Consider the following 21,372-nt stretch of genomic DNA (forward strand, 5'->3'; position numbering starts at 1 on the left):
TATCACCCACGTGGGTATAACCAATGAGGAGATGGCACGTGGGTATCTGCTTCTATAAACAATGAGGAGATGGGAGAGGCAGGATTGCACAGCGTCACAAATAGAACTGACTTCTATTTTTGCGCTTGGCAATGCAGATGCTCTTTGGTGTGCGCGAGCAGTGTGGGTGCAACCTACGCGAAAGGTGTGGTCAGCTTGCGCCCAACTTGTGTGTAAACGTAACTGGGGAGGAAATATAGTTCTTCAACTGGAGGCGCACAGCTTCTGGATCTATGCACAACCACTACAGTAAGTGTATATTTATTTGAAAGATTATTTCTCACCGATGAAAGGGAAGGGGCCTATCCGCATGTATTTTGAAAACCGGTTTGAGGGGGCGATTAACTTTTCTAAACTTTAAGACTGTCCGATTTGTAGTTCACATGAAGACAAATATGGGCGAATGTAATTGCTGAAAACCCTACATACGGATAAGGGTTTTTGAGAGCTGATTTTGAACCACTGTGAAAATGACATTTGTTAGTGTCAGTTGAGGGGCTTTTGTTGCGTCTCACACAGATTGTTTAATTCCTTTGTATTGAGTGAGACTGTATGCAAATTAGAGATTGGTTCGTTGACCTAATTAAAATGGAGATATATCATAGGCTATATTCTCCCTGTTTATTTTGATAATGAGACCAATAGTGCTCAGGCACGTTGTCACCTGGCTGCCACAGAGGGTGGGGCTACAGACAGGAAATTAGTATTGTCATTTTATTTTTATTTTTTATTTCACCTTTATTTAACCAGGTAGGCTAGTTGAGAACAAGTTCTTATTTGCAACTGCAACCTGGCCAAGATAAAGCTTAGCAGTGTGAACAGACAACAGAGTTACACATGGAGTAAACAATTAACAAGTCATAACACAGTACAAAAAAAGGGGAGTCTATATACATTGTGTGCAAAAGGCATGAGGAGGTAGGCGAATAATTACAATTTTGCAGATTAGCACTGGAGTGATAAATGATCAGATGGTCATGTACAGGTAGAGATATTGGTGTGCAAAAGAGCAGAAAAGTAAATAAATAAAAACAGTATGGGGATGAGGTAGGTGAAAATGGGTGGGCTATTTACCAATAGACTATGTACAGCTGCAGCGATCGGTTAGCTGCTCAGATAGCACATGTTTGAAGTTGGTGAGGGAGATAAAAGTCTCCAACTTCAGGGATTTTTGCAATTCGTTCCAGTCACAGGCAGCAGAGTACTGGAATGAAAGGCGGCCAAATGAGGTGTTGGCTTTAGGGATGATCAGTGAGATACACCTGCTGGAGCGCGTGCTACGGATGGGTGTTGCCATCGTGACCAGTGAACTGAGATAAGGCGGAGCTTTACCTAGCATGGACTTGTAGATGACCTGGAGCCAGTGGGTCTGGCGACGAATATGTAGTGAGGGCCAGCCGCCTAGAGCATACAAGTCGCAGTGGTGGGTGGTATAAGGTGCTTTAGTGACAAAACGGATGGCACTGTGATAAACTGCATCCAGTTTGCTGAGTAGAGTGTTGGGGGCAATTTTGTAGATGACATCGCCGAAGTCGAGGATCGGTAGGATAGTCAGTTTTACTAGGGTAAGTTTGGCGGCGTGAGTGAAGGAGGCTTTGTTGCGGAATGTCATGGACAGACCGATCAAATCTAGGCTTCAACCAATTAGATATGCAAAATGGGATTGATACACATTTTTTAAATGTTTTTTTTTCTTACTAAAAAAAAAGTAGTCTATGCCTGAAGCATATTTTAATTTCAATATTTGCTCTAGTTTTCATTATGGAAACAGGTTTGTTCAGTATTTAACAATGAATTGAGTCATCTGATTTCACAATAACATCCATCTGAGACACAACATATTTTCTTGGAGTGTTTCTCAGGCTTACACAATTGCAAACACTTGATGAGAAGCCTACAATCCATGTAAAACTGGTGATATATGAGACAGGTGATCTTTAAAATGCCAATAGGTTTCAATAGGCCTACTTCAAAGTTTGGTTAGTAGGTGAATTCCCTAATGTATTCTTAACAGAAATATAAACGCAGCTTGTAAAGTGTTGGTCCCATGTTTCGTGAGCTGAAATAAAATATCCTATAATTTTTTTCACATGCACAAAATGCTTTTCTCTCACGTTGTGCACAAATATGATTACATCCCGGTTAGTGAGCATTTCTCCTTTGCCAAGATAATCCATCCACCAGACAGGTGTGGGAATCAAGATTTAAAAAGCATGAGCATTACACAGGTGCACCTTGTGCTTGGGACAATAAAAGGCAACTCTAAAATGTGTTTTGTCACAACGCAATGCCACAGATGTCTCAAGTTTTGAGGGAGCATGCAATTGGCATGCTGATTGCAGGAACGTCCACTAGAACTGAATTGACTGATTCCCTTATGAACTCTAACTCAGTAAAATCATTAATTGTTGCACTTATTTTTGTTCAGTTATAGCCTATTTTTATTAACACGGGGTAAGCACAAACCCGCTGCCCCAGGCTCGCTAGCATGTTCACTTTTTAGTGAAGCAACCTCGGCACAAAATGTGGTGCAGTAGCAGAGACATCTGATGAGTTTACTCCTGGTGAACTTTGCTTGCGCCGTATAACAGATGAGCAATAGTACCTATACAGTTGACAGTTGTATTCACATGATTCAGCCTCATTGTGTGTATGTGTAACCAGTGTGAAATGGCTAGCTAGTTAGCTATGCATGCTAGTAGCATTTCAATCTGTGACTTCACTCGCTCTAAGCCCTTAGTAGTTTCCTATGCTCTGCAAGGGCTGCGGCTTTATTGGATCGATGGGTAATGATGCTTCCAGGGTGACTAGTCAACATTCAGGTCTCTTGGTCAAGCCCAGGTTGGGGCAAGGAGAGCGATGGAAGCAACACTGTTTACATATGATTATACTAGTCTCCATTCATTTTGTTAAATGGTCCCCTGCCCCCTCAGGACAAGCCTTATTATTCTGGAGATGGTTTGGAGGTCATAGGTTAAGCTCTAATGTAATCCACTCCAGTATCACTGCTGCTGCGCACCGGTCCTTACCTTTAGCCTTGAAATATTACTGGAACGTTTTGGCATGAGTGGCATTGAGTAATGCAATCTGTAGACTGTGTAGGCCTGCAGCCATATCAGTGTCTTGTTTGGTAGTACTGCTGAGACTTATGCAAATGTCCACACTGCAAACACTTTGTTTTATATGATCCTCTTGATTGTTCTTTGGCATTTTACCTCATCTGTTTGCGCCTGATCTGTTGGCTTGTTTAATGATGTCTATCAGAAATGGCACCTTATTTCTTATGTAGTGCCCTACTTTTGACTAGAGCTTATGGGGCTCTGTTAAAAACAAGTAATGCACCATTTAGGGAATATGATGGCATTTCGGACTTATAATATGACCATTGCCCAGGACAATTAGCACTGTCCCAGGCAGACGATTGTGCTGGCGGTGTTTGCCTCCCAGCACGAGGTCTGTTAGTTCCCTGCTGCAGAAGGATCCCATGCTGAGGGGATGATCACTGAGGAGCAGGGGTTATTGCACATGGTCTGGCTATACTTTCTCCTCTCTGCACTGGTTAGTGGCTTGCTGACAAGTTTCACTGTGGTGGACTGGTAACAACCCTAAGCAGGTGTACCTACAGCACAGCGTGTCATCGGTGTCGTCAAATTAACCAATTGACGGTCATTTAGAATTGAACTCTTCTTGGCTGAACATGTCTGTATATTAATGGCTTTTTGTTTTCTGTGCCCTACAAACACCACTCAGGTTCGAGGCCTTTCAATTCAGTGACAAACCAGATGGAACATATTTGCATTCCTTGAGGCCTGGAGACATGTACACTAGTTATACATGATGATGGTTTTGAGTTAGTTTCTTTTTTCTTTCTTCCAGGATCAAAGACAGAATGTGAGCCCAGTCAGTTCCAGTGTGGGAACGGTCGCTGCATCCCGTCTGTCTGGCAGTGTGACGGGGATGAGGACTGCTCGGACGGGAGTGACGAGAACACCTGCGGTGAGGGTGACACACACACACACAAGCTCTCTCTCCCGGTTCTGCAAAATTCGGTCAGATTGGTGACAAATCGGTGACACAGCCTACTGCGTTAGAAAACAAACCTTGCTATTTTTTAAAATTGAACTAGGCAAGTCAGTTAAGAACAAATTCTTCATGACAATGATGGCCTACCCGTTATAACTTATATAATGAATTACTGATAAGTTATATAATGAATCACCGATAAGTTTTGGGCCACTATTCAGATGTTTAAAGCTGCTACTTTTTGGGCGACCTGACCAAATTCACATTGAAATGTAAATTATAGATCTGTCATTCTCATTGAAAGCAAGTCTCTAAGAAGTGGTAGATCTGTTCTATGTGCACTATTTCTATGCTTCCAGTTAAGTTTAATTTTTGCGTATTTTACTTTTGTACGTAAGCTTCAAACATCTGAAAATACAGTGCATTTGGAAAGTATTCAGACACCTTGACTTATTCCATATTTTGTTACCTTACAGCCTTACTGTAAAATGGATTCAATATTTTTTATGCTCATATTACATGCTACCTTCGAAAATACCTAATATTTGGTGACAACCGATGCTCCTTCTCCTTCGGTGTCGAAGTAAGCATGTACCTGTGTCGAGTCTGTAAAAACCCTTGGTCACTATATCTGGCTAGAAGGTCCACGTAAAAACTGTTGGCTGTCAATTCCTTCACCCGCTATATACTTATAACTGATTGGTTTGGCTCGGTCCTTTTTATAGTGCTGTCCGGTTAAACATGAGGCCATCGCTGTACTCGTCATAGTCACCACCACAAACACAGCTGTTTCCTTTGAAGATGTTTATCATTTTGGTCATCCAAATGACTTAATCGTATTGTTGTGGTTATTTTGATGCATGCATAACATTCAGACATTCGTGTTACTGTCGACAATAGCAAGTCCTCAAACATGCGTCTTCTCCCATTGGAACGACGATAACACTCTGACCTGAGTGGGCGGGTAAAGTGTGCAGATGTGCATTTCCAAGCTTTCTGGTTGGTTGGGAATGGCAGGGCTATGATTGGTGAGAAATAACTTGGGTAGGCTGAAGAGCCAAACTAAGGGGACTTTAGGGAAACTGAAGGGATGGGGAGATAGAGGCGATGAGCAGGACAGCCTTTTTTAAAGACGCCCCAATATTTAATATGGAAATATTAACATCCACAAAAAGGCCTCTAACCTAAATGGCACAGTTTCTAATGGGGCCCACAGTATTGAAAGGGCCAAAGTGTCTGAAAAGCGACAGGCCTTGAGGGGAAGCTTATTCCTAGCGGGCTACACCTACCCGGCTAGGCTTAGGGGCCGCCCGTGTGGGAGGTACAGATGTGCGGAGACGGTCCTGGGCTGCCCCAAGAAACACCGTGCGGGTTGAGGGTCGTCCAAGGCAGGAGGTCGGCAACCCCCCTCCCTCCCCCCAGAAGTAAAGACAGCAGGCCCCCCGGGTCAGGGAACTGAGGACCTAGCAGAGCAGGGTACTTGAAATCTGAGGACTTCAAGCCAGGTATGATGGGATGCTTCAAACCTAGTCGAGCAGGGATTGTATAGTGTAGCGCAAGTATAGGCAACTTGGTACAGGCTGAGGGCAGCGCACTGTCTAACTGCATGCCTAGAGGAGCAGTTAACTCTGAGTCTACCAGGATTGGAGACCCAGGGCCTACAACTAGGGCAGGTGGTTTTGGAGTGTTGCCCTGAGGGAGCTGACTGCTTGACGACTGATGCTGCAGACCTAATGGGGCAGAGAACCTTTGGCCCTCAGTCTACTGCTCCGCCAGGCTGACTAGAACTGGACACAGCGAAACTAGAACATCTTAAGGCTCAGAGCCTAGTGCTGATAACTGTGGAACTGACAGGGAGAAACTGGTTCCATTGAGCCTAGCGGGGCAAGAACCTGATGACCCACCTGGGCTAGGGACTGAGGGCTGACAAATGCTGGAGACAACAGACCTAGTGCAGCTGGAGACCAATGACTTAGTGCTAGGGACTGAGGGCAGACTAGGGCTGAGGACTGAACCTAGCGCAGGTGACTTAGCAGGGCAGGAGCCTCTAAGCCGGTGAGCTAAGGAGCTGTAGCCTGACCTATGTCTAGAGACTGAGCCTAGTACCATGAACTTGGGGCCAAGTAAGGCAGAAGGCTCTAAACCTGGTGGGATAGGCAAGTGCCTAACAACTAAGGCAGGGGTGTGTAATCTGAGCAGGGCAGGAGACTGCAGACTGGACAGCTAACTTATGGCCGAGCATGGCAGGGGGCTCTAAGCCTGGCGGGTTAGGACGATGCGTACCCAATAAGGAGGGGGTCTGCGGTCCATGCAGGGCAGGATATACTAGAGCTGTGGACTGAGTGCCTTGACTAGCAGGAGTATCCCAACTGAGAGGAGAGGATGACTCCGCAACCAGAACAGGCTTTATGGCACCGGCTGGCTGTGGCTCCACGACTGGAGCGGGAGTGTCCTTAACTGTGGCTAATCGAGGAGCTGGCTGAGGAGGGTGCAGACCAACTCTGGAATTGTCTTCATCTGCTTGGGAGCTAGGCCGCTCTGGGGCGCACAGGTGAGCCTAGAGGGATGTCGGTCTGGAAAGTGGCTGGACCATCTCGGGGTGGTACCTCTAACGCTCTGGCAGATATGACACAGGCTCCAGCTGGGGGGGCCTGGAGCAATGAAGATCTGTTGAATAGATGGGCCACCTCAGGACGTAGTGGGTCTTCCCGTGGAGGTGGCGAGAACTCAACTCATCTTCCTCAGATGCATGACTGCTTTGTGTGGGCTGAGGTGGGTAGTGACAGGCGTCTCATACATAACTGGTCTGCATCCTGGGGTGTTTAAACAACTCCTTTTCTGGGTACTCCAACATCTCAACTATAGCAGATCAGAATCCGGTGATACGAAGGACCATGTAAAAAAAACAAACAACAACTATTGGTCGCTAAATCCAGAGATTTGACGGACTATGGGGAGAAGAAAAAATGTAAGATGTTGGTCACTATAGAAGGACCATGTAAAAACGGTCGGCTGTGAATGCCCTCACCTGCTTGGTTCTGGTTTGGTTCTGCTCTTTTTTATACTGCTGTCCAGTTAGAACATGATGTTGAGGCCCATCACTACTCTTCATAGTCACCACCACACAGACACAGCTGTAGCCTTTGAATATGTTTATGATTTTAGTAATCCAAATGACTTAATCTTATTGAAAAATATGGGTTTATTAATAAAAATAAAAAGGGATAGATAATTTAGGTGCTGGATTTTAGACCGCAGCAACTGCCACAGGGGGTCCGTTCAGAACACGAGGAAGCAGTAGTTCCGGTTCACGGATTTAATGAAGATCCACACGGATTTAATGAAGATCCCCACACATACACCACTCTCTGATACTAATTGTGTGGTATGTAGCTGCACACACAATCATATCAGAAAGAAAAGTAATTTATTTTAAGGAGGTAAAATAAGCAGGAGAGAAACTGATTGATCATAAGAATGGAAACTACAGACTGCCTGAGGTCCTGCCTGGTCGGATTTTACCCTGAATCCCGGGTAAGAAGGCTGCTTATTGGCTAATAAATTTGATGATTGTCGTTAATTTATTCCAATAGGAAAACCAAAAGAAAGTTAGGGAAAGGAAGTAGATGAGCTGGCTGTTATTACTCTTATTGTTGTGGTCATTTCGATGCACGCACAACATTCAGACATTCATGTTACCGTCAACAATAGAAAGTCCTCAGAAACATGCGTCTTCTCACTTCGGATGATGACAACTCTGACCTGAGGGGGCAGGTGCAGTGCCCAGATGCGCATTTCCAAGCACTCTGACTGGTTGGGAATGGCAGGGGTATGATTGGTGAGGGTTAATATAGGTAGGCTGAGCAGCCAAACTAAAGGGACTTAAGGAAAACTGAAGGGACTATGAGGGGATGTTGGGTAGAGAGGAGCAGGATGGCCTTTTTTACACATTGATCTACAAGCAACATTGATCTACAAGTAATTTTGCATGCTGAACACCCCAAGGCAATGTCAGAAGCCTAGTCAAACTAAGTTTTCGTGTGTGTGTGTACACACACACACACACACAGCTAAAGGAAAACTTACAAAATTATTGCGGATGGTGAATCCATTGTCAGCCCCATTCAGCAGGTATAGCCAGATTAGTTTTTACTCATATATATATAAATATATATATATATCGAATGGTTGACATTTGGCAGGTTTACCAAGAGCTTATATACATGTCATTTGTTGATATACAGTGTAAAGTCTCTTTTCATGAGGACAGAAAACAAGTTCTTGGTAAACCTGCCAAACTTCAGCGATTCGATTTTGTGAGGGGGGTGTGAGATCATGTTCTTATTTAAAGCAAGTCTAAGAAACGGTAGATCTGTTCTATGTGCGCTATTTCTACGCATCCCCTAAATTTAATTTTTGCATCTTTTACTTTCAGTTTTGTATACCAGCTGAAAATACAAAAATTTTGGTTATAGAAAATATATTTCAGACTGAGCTGGTACAATGAGTCGTTTCATAATGACTGCTTGTTTTGTCACAAACCGAAATTAGGCAAACTGTTTGAATTTTAGCAGCCAGGAAATGGCTTGATTTCTTCATAGCGAACCTTTTAAAATGTGTGATTGTAATTTCAGAACCAAAGTGAGTGGACTTTGCTACAATGCTACATTGCCTCCCTAATCTGACAGTGGAAGCACAGAACAATTTGGTGGTAGATGCTGCTTTTCCCTTATAGAACAGCTCAAGTGCCTACATACGTACGTACGTATGTCAGCTCCGACAGATCCAGCTCATGAGCTCTGTCTGCAGTAGATTTTAAAATATGTATGCGTTTATGCAACAAATAATATCAATTTGTTCTCTAATCAAACCGATTCATTTCAAACTCAAACATATTGTTTGTTACTGTATCATATCGGAGCTCATGTATCTAGATGCGTATTGAAGGGGAAAGATGCACATCCCTACTTATCTGTGCCCTGTTGGTGTTGGGGCTGAATCCAGCAGGGCGAACATGACCTGGTGCGAGTGGCAGCGGTTACGGAGAGCTGAAAATGGCAAAGACAGAGACGTGCAAACGAGCCCCCATCTGGGCAAACAGTGTTTCTCCTTGAATCTCTGTGATATCTGGGTCATGGTGGATGAGCAGGAGGGAAAGGAGGGGTTGGCATAGAAAGGGATGTGTGGTGCGGTCTCTCAATTAAAGCTGTGCTTACATAAGTCTGTGTAAGGCTATATTGAATTTGTTTGTTTTAGGGCGATGTGCCAAATGCATATATCGCAAGAAGCTAGGTTTTTCTTTTTTGTTTTCATGGGCGTTCTGTCTTTTGAATCTCGTCTCCTTCGCGCCATCTGCTATGTGCACGCCCCTCCCCCTGCCGCGCACGGACACCAGGCCCCCTGCCGCGCACGGACACCAGGCCCCCTGCCGCGCACGGACACCAGGCCCCCTGCCGCGCACGGACACCAGGCCCCCTGCCGCGCACAACAAAAAAATAACGTCTTCCTCTGACAAGAAGCAGTTTAAAACTTGCTATTTGAGGTTTGGTCCAACAGAATCGATCATATGGAAACCCTTAGACATTATTTTACTGTAATAGGCAAGGATTTAACCTTTTAACGATACCCGTTTTATGTACCAACTCAATGTAGAACAAGGCAGACCTTATTAAAATGAGAGTATCCACGAACATGTGGAAAATGAATGCTCCGTTTCTGTCACAATTAGCATTGCGGTACTGCGAGCATCATTTTAGCCACAGATTATGTGCTGGCTCTCTAGTCTGTTTTATATAAATGTGCAATGACCATAAAAATACTTATTTCTATGAGGAATTGGCAACTCGTTTTCATTCTGAGAAATAAGCATTTTATCCCGGTAGGCCACTTCAATATCTAAACTATGTTTAAACAGTTGGACAGGAGGGTTCATCCAAAACTTTTAAACAGTTCTACCTTGTTAGCAAGAAAATAGATACAAGTTGTCGAGTCTTGAAATATAACAATTGGCTACTCTCTAGCACGTGGGATTGAGACCTGTGTCCATGTTCTGTGATTCCTGCTACAAGAAGTTGGCCAATACAAGTGGATGTGCATGGTTTTGGTGAAAAAAAAGAATGGCGTAGACCAAACTGAAAGCCAGATCAGGGATTATTGCAAAAAAAGCAGGTTAAACTATTTCTATAAAATAATTACATTATTAGTGGGTTTTATGGTTGTGGAAGCCTAGGAAAAATGTACAAGCCCTGAATTCATTAGATGATCTGTTTTGAAATGCAGTGTATTGACTTTTTTTAATTGTGCAAAAAAATCTTCGTTAGATAACGTAAATCGTGTATATCTTGAATTGTTCATAAATTAGAATAAAAAATATTTGAGGATATATTGTCCAGCCTTACCAAGTTTACTTCGATATGATGGTTATTATATCAATATCTGTGCATAAAGGTGTTTCCGTTGCAATTTCTTACAATTAATTTTACAGACCCAAAAAGATCCCACCATGTCGAACAAACTAATTCTGTCGGAATTTATAAAATTGGAACGAAACTTCCTGTTTCTATTACAGCTGTCGTAATTACATTTTTATACACACAACTGTGGATGGAAAAGTGGTTACAGACTAGGATTTAAAGGGCACATGGTGAATCATTATATTGGATTAGTCTGGATATGTATGACTTGGCTCTTTATTTGTGGTATTTTGGTTGGCAGGCAGCCAATGGGAGCACATTTTTGGCCTCACTCTGAAACACAGTGGCTTCACTTACTGTCAGCTTCCCATTTAGATTCCTAAGCTAGCATACTATATCATTCTAACACACTCTTCCTCTATGCCTTTGCAGTTCGGAAGACCTGTGCAGAGGTGGACTTTGTCTGTCGTAATGGCCAATGCGTCCCCAAGAGATGGCACTGCGACGGAGAGCCAGACTGTGAGGATGGGTCTGACGAGCGTGTGGAAGTGTGCCGTAAGTCATGTGGATCCAGCCCCAGATAGGAATATGTTGTTCATTCATATTCAGTAGTCTGTTAGATTAATAATTGTATACAGTATAAGACAGTCTTCAACTCATTGCCCTCACTTTTCATGAGTCAAGTTAAATTTCTTCAACTTTATTTAGCCTCTGTCTATGGATGGGGGGTGAGCGAGAGAATATATCACCGCTTACCAGACCCAAATACTGCGGAATTGAGGAACACTTAATTCTTCAGGATTTTCTTTCATTTTCATAAAGCAGTTGGCTTTGAGCAATCCCCTCCTGAAAGTGCATTGTGAATATGATGAGAATATTTTCCAAAGCAGCATGTTGGTCCGTTCATCTGCCATCATACATTAGATTGTCTGAGCCCTGTCTGATGTTCAATGGTGTAAAAATACTTTAAAGTCCTACTTAAGTAGTTTTTATGGGTATCTGTACTTTAATATTTTTGACTACTTTTACATCACTACACTCCTTAAGAAAATATTATGCTTTTTACTCCATAGGTTTTCTTGACACCCAAAAATACTTACATTTTCAATGCTTAGCAGGACAGGAAAATAGTCAAATTCACACACGTATCATCCAACTATTCCTGGTCATCCCTACTGCTTCTGATCTGGTGGACTCACTAAACACATATGCTGCTTTTGTAAATGATGTTAGAGTGTGCCCCTGGCTTCCTGTAAATAAAAGAAAATGGTGCCATCTGATTTGCTTAATATAAGGAATTTCAAATGATTTATACGTAGGTATATTTTAAACCAAATACTACCAATAATTTTACTGGGTCAAACTTTTACTTGAGTAATTTTCCATTAGGGTATTTTTACTTTTACTCAAGTATGACAGTTGGGTACTTTTTCCACCACTGGTGATATTACATTAGGCTCTCTCTGTCGGAGTTAGCTTCTTCGATTATGGCTCATGCTTCACAAACTGACCTTTCTCTGACTGATAAAGCCCAGCATTCTTTCATGTGCAGTACTCAGAAATTGAACTTCATTGATATGGTATCTAGCGTTCTTACCAGATCACTCAAGACAGACCTCCCTGCTACACATAAACCTACTGTTTCAATCGCATGAGTAACAGATCAGTTCCTGATAGGTATTCTTGTAGAAGGGAATGAGGGATGGATATCTCTGAAATTCCTCTAGGTTTGATCTCTAAACAACAGGCATTGTATGGTGGATCAATAGCCACTATTGATACACTTGTAAATGTTCTGAATGGGCTCAAAGACATGTTGTGTTGTTGTTGTGGAGGCTATAATCTCATCTATACGATACAGACCCAGTAACCACTGAGAGAGTGTAAAACCGTACACACACGTTGAACACATGGCTCAATTGGACTGGGATATGTTTCGTATTGCGTCAGACAACATTGACAATTACGCTGATTTGGTGTGCGAGTTCATTAGAACATGCGTTGAAGATGTCGTTCCCATAGCAACGATTGAAACATTCCCAAACCAGAAACCGTGGGTTGATGGCAGCATTCGCGTGAAACTGAAAGCACGAACCACTGCTTTTAATCAGGGCAAGGTGACTGGTAATATGACCGAATAGAAACAGTGCAGCTATTCCCTCCGCAAGGCAATCAAACAAGCTAAGCGTCAGTATAGAGACAAAGTAGAATCTCAATTCAACGGCTCAGACACAAGAGGTATGTGGCAGGGTCTACAGTCAATCACGGATTACAAAAAGAAAACCAGCCCAGTCACGGACCAGGATGTCTTGCTCCCAGGCAGACTAAATAACTTTTTTGCCCGCTTTGAGGACAATACAGTGCCACGGACACGGCCCGCAACCAAAACATGCGGACTCTCCTTCACTGCAGCCGACGTGAGGAAAACATTTAAACATGTTAACCCTCTCAAGGCTGCAGGCCCAGACGGCATCCCCAGGCGCATCCTCAGAGCATGCGCAGACCAGCTGGCTGGTGTGTTTACGGACATATTCAATCAATCCCTATCCCAGTCTGCTGTCCCCACATGCTTCAAGAGGGCCACCACTGTTCCTGTTCCCAATAAAGCTAAGGTAACTGAGCTAAACGACTACTGCCCGTAGCACTTACTTCCGTCATCATGAAGTGCTTTGAGAGACTCGTCAAGGACCATATCACCTCCACCCTACCTGACACCCTAGACCCACTACAATTTGCTTACCGCCCAAATAGGTCCACAGATGATGCAATCTCAACCACACTGCACACTGCCCTAACCCATCTGGACAAGAGGAATACCTATGTGAGAATGCTGTTCATCGACTACAGCTCTGCATTTAACACCATAGTACCCTCCAAGCTCGTCATCAAGCTCGAGACCCTGAGTCTCGACCCCGCCCTGTGCAACTGGGTACTGGACTTCCTGACAGGCCGCCCCCAGGTGGTGAGGGTAGGCAACAACATCTCCACCCTGCTGATACTCAACACTGGGGCCCCACAAGGGTGCGTTCTGAGCCCTCTCCTGTACTCCCTGTTCACCCATGACTGCGTGGCCACGCACGCCTCCAACTCAATCATCAAGTTTGCGGACGACCCAACAGTGGTAGGCTTGATTGCCTACAGGGAGGAGGTGAGGGTCCTCGGAGTGTGGTGTCAGGAAAATAACCTCACACTCAACGTCAACAAAACAAAGGAGATGATTGTGGACTTCAGGAAACAGCAGAGAGAACACCCCCCTATCCACATCGATGGAACAGTAGTGGAGAGGGTAGTAAGTTTTAAGTTCCTCGGCATACACATCACAGACAAACTGAATTGGTCCACCCACACAGACAGCATCGTGAAGAAGGCGCAGCAGCGCCTCTTCAACCTCAGGAGGCTGAAGAAATTTGGCTTGTCACCAAAAGCACTCACAAACTTCTATAGATGCACAATCGAGAGCATCCTGGCGGGCTGTATCACCGCCTGGTACGGCAACTGCTCCGCCCACAACCGTAAGGCTCTCCAGAGGGTAGTGAGGTCTGCACAACGCATCACCGGGGGCAAACTACCTGCCCTCCAGGACACCTACACCACCGGATGTTACAGGAAGGCCATAAAGATCATCAAGGACAACAACCAACCGAGCCACTGCCTGTTCACCCCGCTATCATCCAGAAGTCGAGGTCAGTACAGGTGCATCAAAGCTGGGACCGAGAGACTGAAAAACAGCTTCTACCTCAAGGCCATCAGACTGTTAAACAGCAACCACTAACATTGAGTGGCTGCTGCCAACACACTGACTCAACTCCAGCCACTTTAATCATGGGAATTGATGGGAAATGTTGTAAAATACATCACTAGCCACTTTAAACAATGCTACCTAATATAATGTTTACATACCCTACATTATTCATCTCATATGTATACGTATATACTGTACTCTATATCATCTACTGAATCTTTATGTAATACATGTATCACTAGCCACTTTAACTATGCTACTTTGTTTACATACTCATCTCATATGTATATGATGTACTAGATATCATCTTCTGTATCTTGCCTATGCTGCTCTGTACCATCACTCATTCATATATCTTTATGTACATATTATTTATCCCCTTACACTTGTGTGTATAAGACAGTAGTTTTGGAATTGTTAGTTAGATTACTTGTTGGTTATTACTGCATTGTTGGAACTAGAAGCACAAGCATTTTGCTACACTTGCATTAACATCTGCTAACCATGTGTATGTGACAAATAAAATTTGATTTGATTTTGATTTGATTTCCATTGACTTGGGTACCCACTGCATTGATTTTTAAATGTATCAAATTAGTTTCACAGCATAAATTGGACTGGGTGCCCTGCTCAATAAATCGCTCAGTGCTCCATTAGCCAGCCTAGCCCACCACCACCCTGCAGTCCTGTGTGTTAAGCATTTCCCATCTCAATCAAAGCATTAAAGGCCTATAAATTAAATCCCTCCATCCATGTGCTTTGCAGACACCAGGACCTGCCATGTGAATGAGTTTAGCTGTGGGGCCGGGTCCACCCAATGCATCCCCGTCTTCTGGAAGTGTGATGGAGAGAATGACTGCGATAACGGAGAGGATGAAATGAGCTGTGGTGAGTTGATTTTACTGATAGCAGTATGATGGGAGGTGTCCCTCACAAACCACTAGGTGTGACAGAACTTACTTATTTACTGCTTTGGAATGAATCTAAGCAGAAACAGTTAATTTAGGAGTACACATTGGATGTTGATTTCTACATCAGCATCACAGTCCTGGGTACTCTGTTCCCTCCCACAGGTAACATCACGTGCGCCTCGCTGGAGTTCACCTGTGCAAGCGGCCGCTGCATCTCCCTTAACTTCGTCTGTAACGGGGAGGACGACTGTGGTGACGGGAGTGATGAGCAGGAATGTGCTCCGTCCTCCTGTGGTCCCAGCGAGTTTCAGTGTGGCAATGCCACCTGTATCCCTGGCAACTGGGTCTGTGACGATGACGTGGACTGCCAGGACCAATCGGATGAGTCCCCTCAGCGATGTGGTCGCCAACCCACGCCGCCGGCCAAATGTTCATCCAGCGAGACACAGTGTGGGTCTGGGGAGTGCATCCACCGCAAGTGGCGATGTGACGGGGACCCAGACTGCAAGGATGGCAGCGACGAAGCCAACTGTTGTAAGTGTCGAGAGGCTTAATCAGACCACCTGCACGTTCCAGTAGGCCAGCTGAGTTTTTGGTTGCTTTTTTTGCTCTACAGGTTAGATTGAGCTGCTTTCATATAGTCATAAACGGAGTCTTCCATTACAATAAATATATTTTGCAATAAAAGGCTCTTCATAAAATGCATCTTTGTCTCTATATTCAGTGTTCATAGCAGCTATCATGAGTGTATCTGTTGATCATGGTGCAGGTCAGTTATTCCCAACCAGGGGTATATGTCGAGACCATAGGCTTACTGGTAAAACTCCACATGAGTGTGGGTACTTCAGTGGTATTCAGAGTAGGTCAGAATTCTGTTGGTGGTACAGGACCCAAAAAGGTTGTGAACCATTGGTGTAGGTTCCATTATGATGGTGTAAATAAGGTCATGGTTGTTAGTGTATTCTGTAAGGGTTAATGGTTTAACAACTCTGTGTCCTCTTCAGCTGTTCGTACCTGCAGACCGGACCAGTTCAAGTGTGAGGACGGCAACTGTCTCCACGGCAGCAGACAATGCAACGGTTTGCGTGATTGTGCAGATGGCACCGATGAAGTCAACTGCAAAAACTGTGAGTGCGTTCAACCAGAAGTAATGTCATTCCAAAATGAATCTACTTGAAAAACTAAAACTGTTTCCGTGACTACAGAACATTTCCTGAACAAGGTTATGTTTGCTTCAGTGTTCCTCATCTCATAAATACTGTTATTCCTGTATGAGTTGGTTCAAAAGATGCTCAATAAATACTATATTTAGATCTTTCAGGACTACAGTAATTAGGTTATCGAAGTATTGACTTCAAACTTGTACTGCGAGCATACGCTGACCAACTGGCAAGTGTCTTCATTGACATTTTCAACCTCCCCCTGTCCGAGTCTGTAATACCAACATGTTTTAAGCAGACCACCGTAGTGCCTGTGCCCAAGAACACTAAGGTAACCTACCTAAATGACTACCGACCCGTAGCACTCACATCTGTAGCCATTAAGTTTTATGAAAGGCTGGTCATGGGTCACATCAGCACCATTATCCCAGAAACCCTCAACCCACTCCAATTTGCATACCGTCCCAACAGATTCACAGATGATGCATTCTCTATTGCGCTCCACACTGCTCTTTCCCACCTGGACAAAAGGAACACTGATGTGAGTATGCTATTCATTGACTACAGCTCAGTATTCAACACCATAGTGCCCTCAAAGCTCATCAATAAGCTAAGGACCCTGGGACTAAACACCTCCCTCTGCAACTGGATCCTGGACATCCTGACAGGCCGCACCCAGGTGGGAACACATCTGCCACGCTGATCCTCAACACATGGGCTCCTCAGGGGTGCGTGCTCAGTCCCCTCCTGTACTCCCTGTTCACTCATGACTGCATGGCCAGGCACGACTCCACCACCATTAAGTTTGCTGATGACACAACACTGGTAGGCCTGATCACTGACAACGAGGAGGGAGGAGGTCAGAGATCTAGCTATGTGGAAACAAGACAACAACCTCTCCCTCAATGTAATCTAAACAAAATAGATTTTGGACTACAGGAAAAAGAGGACCGCACATGCCCCCATTCTCATCGACGGGGCTGCAGTGGAGCAGGTTGAGAGCTTCAAGTTCCTTGGTATCCACATCACCAACAAACTAACGATGGTGTGCTTGGACCAAGAAAGTCTTGTAGAGGGCACGACAAAACCTATTCCCTCTCAGGAGATTGAAAAGATTTGGCATGGATCCTCTACCTCAAAAGGTTCTACAGCTGCACCATCGAGCGCATCCTGACTGGTTGCATCACTGCCTGGTATGGCAACTGCTCGGCCTCCGACCGCAAGTCACTACAGAGGGTAGTGCGAACAACCCAGTACATCACTGCGGCCAAGCTCCCTGCCATCCAGGATCTCTCCATACCAGGCGGTGTGAGAGGAAGGACCTAAAAAATGTAAACAACCCCAGCCACCCTAGTCATAGACTGTTCTCTGCTACTGCACGGCAAGCGGTACCGGAGTGCCAAGTCTAGGTCCAAGAGGCTTCTAAACAGCTTCTACCCCCAAGCAATAAGACTCCTGAACATCTAATCAAATGGCCACCCAGACTATTTGCATTGCCCCCCCTCTTTTACACCACTGCTACTCTGTTATCATCTATGCATAGTCACTTTAACTCTACATGTACATCCGTTAACCGGTGCCCTCGCACATTGACTGTACCGGTACACCCCCTGTATATAGTCTCGCTGTTATTTTACTGCTGTTCTTATTCATATGTGTGTGTATATGTATGTGTGTGTATATATATATATATATATATATATATATATATACAACTGCATTGTTGGTTTTGGGGCTTCTAAGTAAGCATTTCCCCTGTTGTATTCAACGCATGTGACTAATACAATTTTGATTTGAAACACGTAAATTAATTGCTTTGGCTGCACCTACCATTTAGCACACCTCTGTTCCTATGGGGGCCATGCAGATGGCTGACTCAACCTCCCTACATCAACTTCTGTTATATCACTGTTCCTCTTTGTAACATTCCATTATCACCACTTTGTAATGCCACTTTCTTTCACAACCCAGTGACACAGTGCAATGGCCCTGACAAATTCAAGTGTCGGAGTGGAGAGTGTATAGAGATGAGTAAAGTGTGCAACAAGGCCCGGGACTGTCCAGACTGGAGCGACGAGCCCATCAAAGAGTGCAGTAAGTGGATGAGAGCCAAACCTGTGTTTCATTAAGCAGCAGAGAGGATAAGTTCCGTTATGGAGCCGTCTTGTGATTGTTTATTCACTATGAAGAACAATGAGTGGTCCTCTATCGCTCAGTTGGTAGAGCATGATGCTTGTAACGCCAGGGTAGTTGGTTCGATTCCTGGGACCACCCATTGGGAAAATGTATGCACACGTGACTAAGTTGTTTTGGATAAAAGTATCTGCTAAAGTATCTGCTATCTGTGTGCATTTACTCAAGTGGTTTAGCTTGTCTACTGTTGATTCACAAGTTGAAGTAATAATGCACTGGTTTTAGACTGCAGTACATTGGGATTGATACACTATTTTGGCTATGGGTGTGTTTGTACACTATACAGTTGAAGTTGGAAGTTTACATACACCTTAGCCAAATACATTTTAACTCAGTTTTTCACAATTCCTGATGTTTAATCTCAGTAAAAAAATCCCTGTCTTAGGTCAGTTAGGATCACCACTTTATTTTAAGAATGTGAAATGTCAGAATAATAGTAGAGTGATTTATTTGAGCTTTTATTGCTTTCATCACATTCCCAGTATGTCAGAAGTTTACATACACTCAATTAGTATTTGGTAGCATTGCCTTTAAATGGTTTAATTTGGGTCAAACGTTTTGAGTAGACTTCCACAAGCTTCCCACAATAAGTTGGGTGTATTTTGGCCCATCCTCCTAACAGAGCTGGTGTAACTGAGTCAGGTTTGTAGGCTTCCTTGCTCACACACACTTTTTCAGTTCTGCCCACAAATTTTCTATAGGATTGAGGTTAGGGATTTGTGATGGCCTCTCCAATACCTTGACTTTGTTGTCCTTAAGCCATTTTGCCACAACTTTGGAAGTATGCTTGGGGATGTTGTCCATTTGCGACCAAGCTTTAACTCCCTGACTTGATGTCTTGATGTTGCTTCAATATATCCACATCATTTTTCTTCCTCATGATGCCATCTATTTTGTGAAGTGCACCAGTCCCTCCTGCAGCAAAGCACCCCCACAACATGATGCTGCCTGTTGGGATGGTGTTCTTCAGCTTGCAAGCATCCCTTTTTCCTCCAAACATAACGATGGTCATTATTGCCAAACAGTTCTATTTTTGTTTCATCAGACCAGAGGACATTTCTTCAAAATGTACAGTCTTTGTCCCCATGTGCAGTTGCAAACCATAGTCTGGCTTTTTTATGAAGGTTTTGGAGCAGTGGCTTCTTCCTTGCTAAGCAGCGTTTCAGGTTATGTCGATATAGGACTCGTTTTACTGTAGGTACTTTTGTACCCGTTTGTTTCCTCCAGCATCTTCACAAGGTCCTTTGCTGTTGTTCTGGGATTGATTTGCACTTTTCGCACCAAAGTACATTCATCTCTAGGAGACAGAACGTATCTCCTTCCTGAGCGGTATGATGGCTGTTTATACTTGCGTACTATTGTTTGTCCATATGAAGGTGGTACCTTCAGGTGTTTGGAAATTGCTCCCAAAGGTGAACCAGACTTTCTTTTCTGAGGTCTTGGCTGATTTCTTTTGATTTTCCAATGATGTCAACCAAAGAGGCACTTAGTTTGAAGGTAGGCCTTGAAATGCATCCCCAGGTACACCTCCAATTGACTCAAATGTTGGAAAAATGACTTGTCATGCACAATGAAGATGTCTTAACCGACTTGCCAAAACGATAGTTTGTTAACAAGAAATTTGTGGTGTGGTTGAAAAACGAGTTTTATTGACTCCAACCTAAGTGTATGTAAACTTCTGACTTCAACTGTAGCTTGACCTTTTTCACCTGTCCCATGGAGGCGACCTCATATTCTTCTTATCCAACTCATCCTACACTACAGCAATCACATTAGTCCACTGTCATTCAGCCAGCCAGAGCCAGTCCACTGATGTGATTTGATTTTAGTCAGGCCTTTGTTTGTGAATGAAGTGCTTTAGTAACCACCACTTCCTGCCATCCAGGACCTCTATACCAGGCGGTGTCAGAGGAAGGCCCTGAACATTGTCAATGACTCCAGCCACCCTAGTCATAGACTGTTCTCCGGTACCAGAACACGTAGTCTAGGTCCAAAAGACTTAACAGCTTCTACCCCCAAGCCATAAGACTCCTCAACTAATTAAATGGCTACCCAGACTATTTGCATTGCCCCCCCTTATATTTTACACTGCTGCTATTCTGTTTATGCATAGTCACTTTAAATCTGCTTACATGTTACCTTGACTAACCGGTACCCCCGCATATTGACTCTGTACCAGTACCCCCTGTTTTACTGCTGCTCTTTAATTTATTTGTTACTTGTATTTTTTTTCTTAACTGCATTGTTGGTTTTAAGGGCTTGTAAATGAAGCATTTCACTGTAAGGTCTACCTACACCTGTTGTATTCGGCGCATGTGTGACAAATAAGATGAGAATTTTTTTCTGTCGTATGCTGTTTTAGACCTGAATGAGTGTCTGCTGAACAATGGAGGCTGCTCCCACATCTGCAGGGACATGGTGATTGGCTTCGAGTGTGACTGCACCCCTGGACTGCAGCTCATAGACCGCAAGACCTGTGGCGGTAGGTGTTTTATTTATATATTTATATACATACATACATACATACATACATACATACATACATACATACATTTAAGTCATTTAGCAGACGCTCTTATCCAGAGCGACTTACAAATTGGTGAATACACCTTCTGACATCCAGTGGAACAGCCACTTTACAATAGTGCATCTAAATCATTAAGGGGGGGGTGGTGAGAAGGATTACTTATCCTATCCTAGGTATTCCTTGAAGAGGTGGGGTTTCAGGTGTCTCCGGAAGGTGGTGATTGACTCCGCTGTCCTGGCGTCGTGAGGGAGTTTGTTCCACCATTGGGGGCCAGAGCAGCGAACAGTTTTGACTGGGCTGAGCGGGAACTGTACTTCCTCAATGGTAGGGAGGCGAGCAGGCCAGAGGTGGATGAACGCAGTGC

At 44.0% G+C, this 21,372-nt stretch overlaps 1 protein-coding gene across 4 annotated transcripts in view; it reads left to right on the top strand.

Annotated features, from left to right (window-relative positions):
- LOC135548269 (very low-density lipoprotein receptor-like) overlaps positions 1-21,372 on the top strand; it is a 34,748-nt gene that overhangs the window by 3,285 nt on the left and 10,091 nt on the right. For 3 of the 4 annotated variants that reach the window (XM_064977688.1, XM_064977690.1, XM_064977691.1), the window contains exons 2-8: positions 3,916-4,035; positions 10,908-11,030; positions 14,983-15,105; positions 15,291-15,662; positions 16,133-16,255; positions 18,260-18,382; positions 20,844-20,963. In XM_064977688.1, the coding sequence (XP_064833760.1) occupies positions 3,916-4,035; positions 10,908-11,030; positions 14,983-15,105; positions 15,291-15,662; positions 16,133-16,255; positions 18,260-18,382; positions 20,844-20,963 (1,104 nt within the window). The remainder of the gene's footprint in view (positions 1-3,915; positions 4,036-10,907; positions 11,031-14,982; positions 15,106-15,290; positions 15,663-16,132; positions 16,256-18,259; positions 18,383-20,843; positions 20,964-21,372) is intronic. The other variant, XM_064977692.1, reaches the window with a different exon arrangement.

This window comes from Oncorhynchus masou, chromosome 11 (assembly GCF_036934945.1).
Source record: "Oncorhynchus masou masou isolate Uvic2021 chromosome 11, UVic_Omas_1.1, whole genome shotgun sequence".
Lineage (NCBI taxonomy): Eukaryota > Metazoa > Chordata > Actinopteri > Salmoniformes > Salmonidae > Oncorhynchus > Oncorhynchus masou.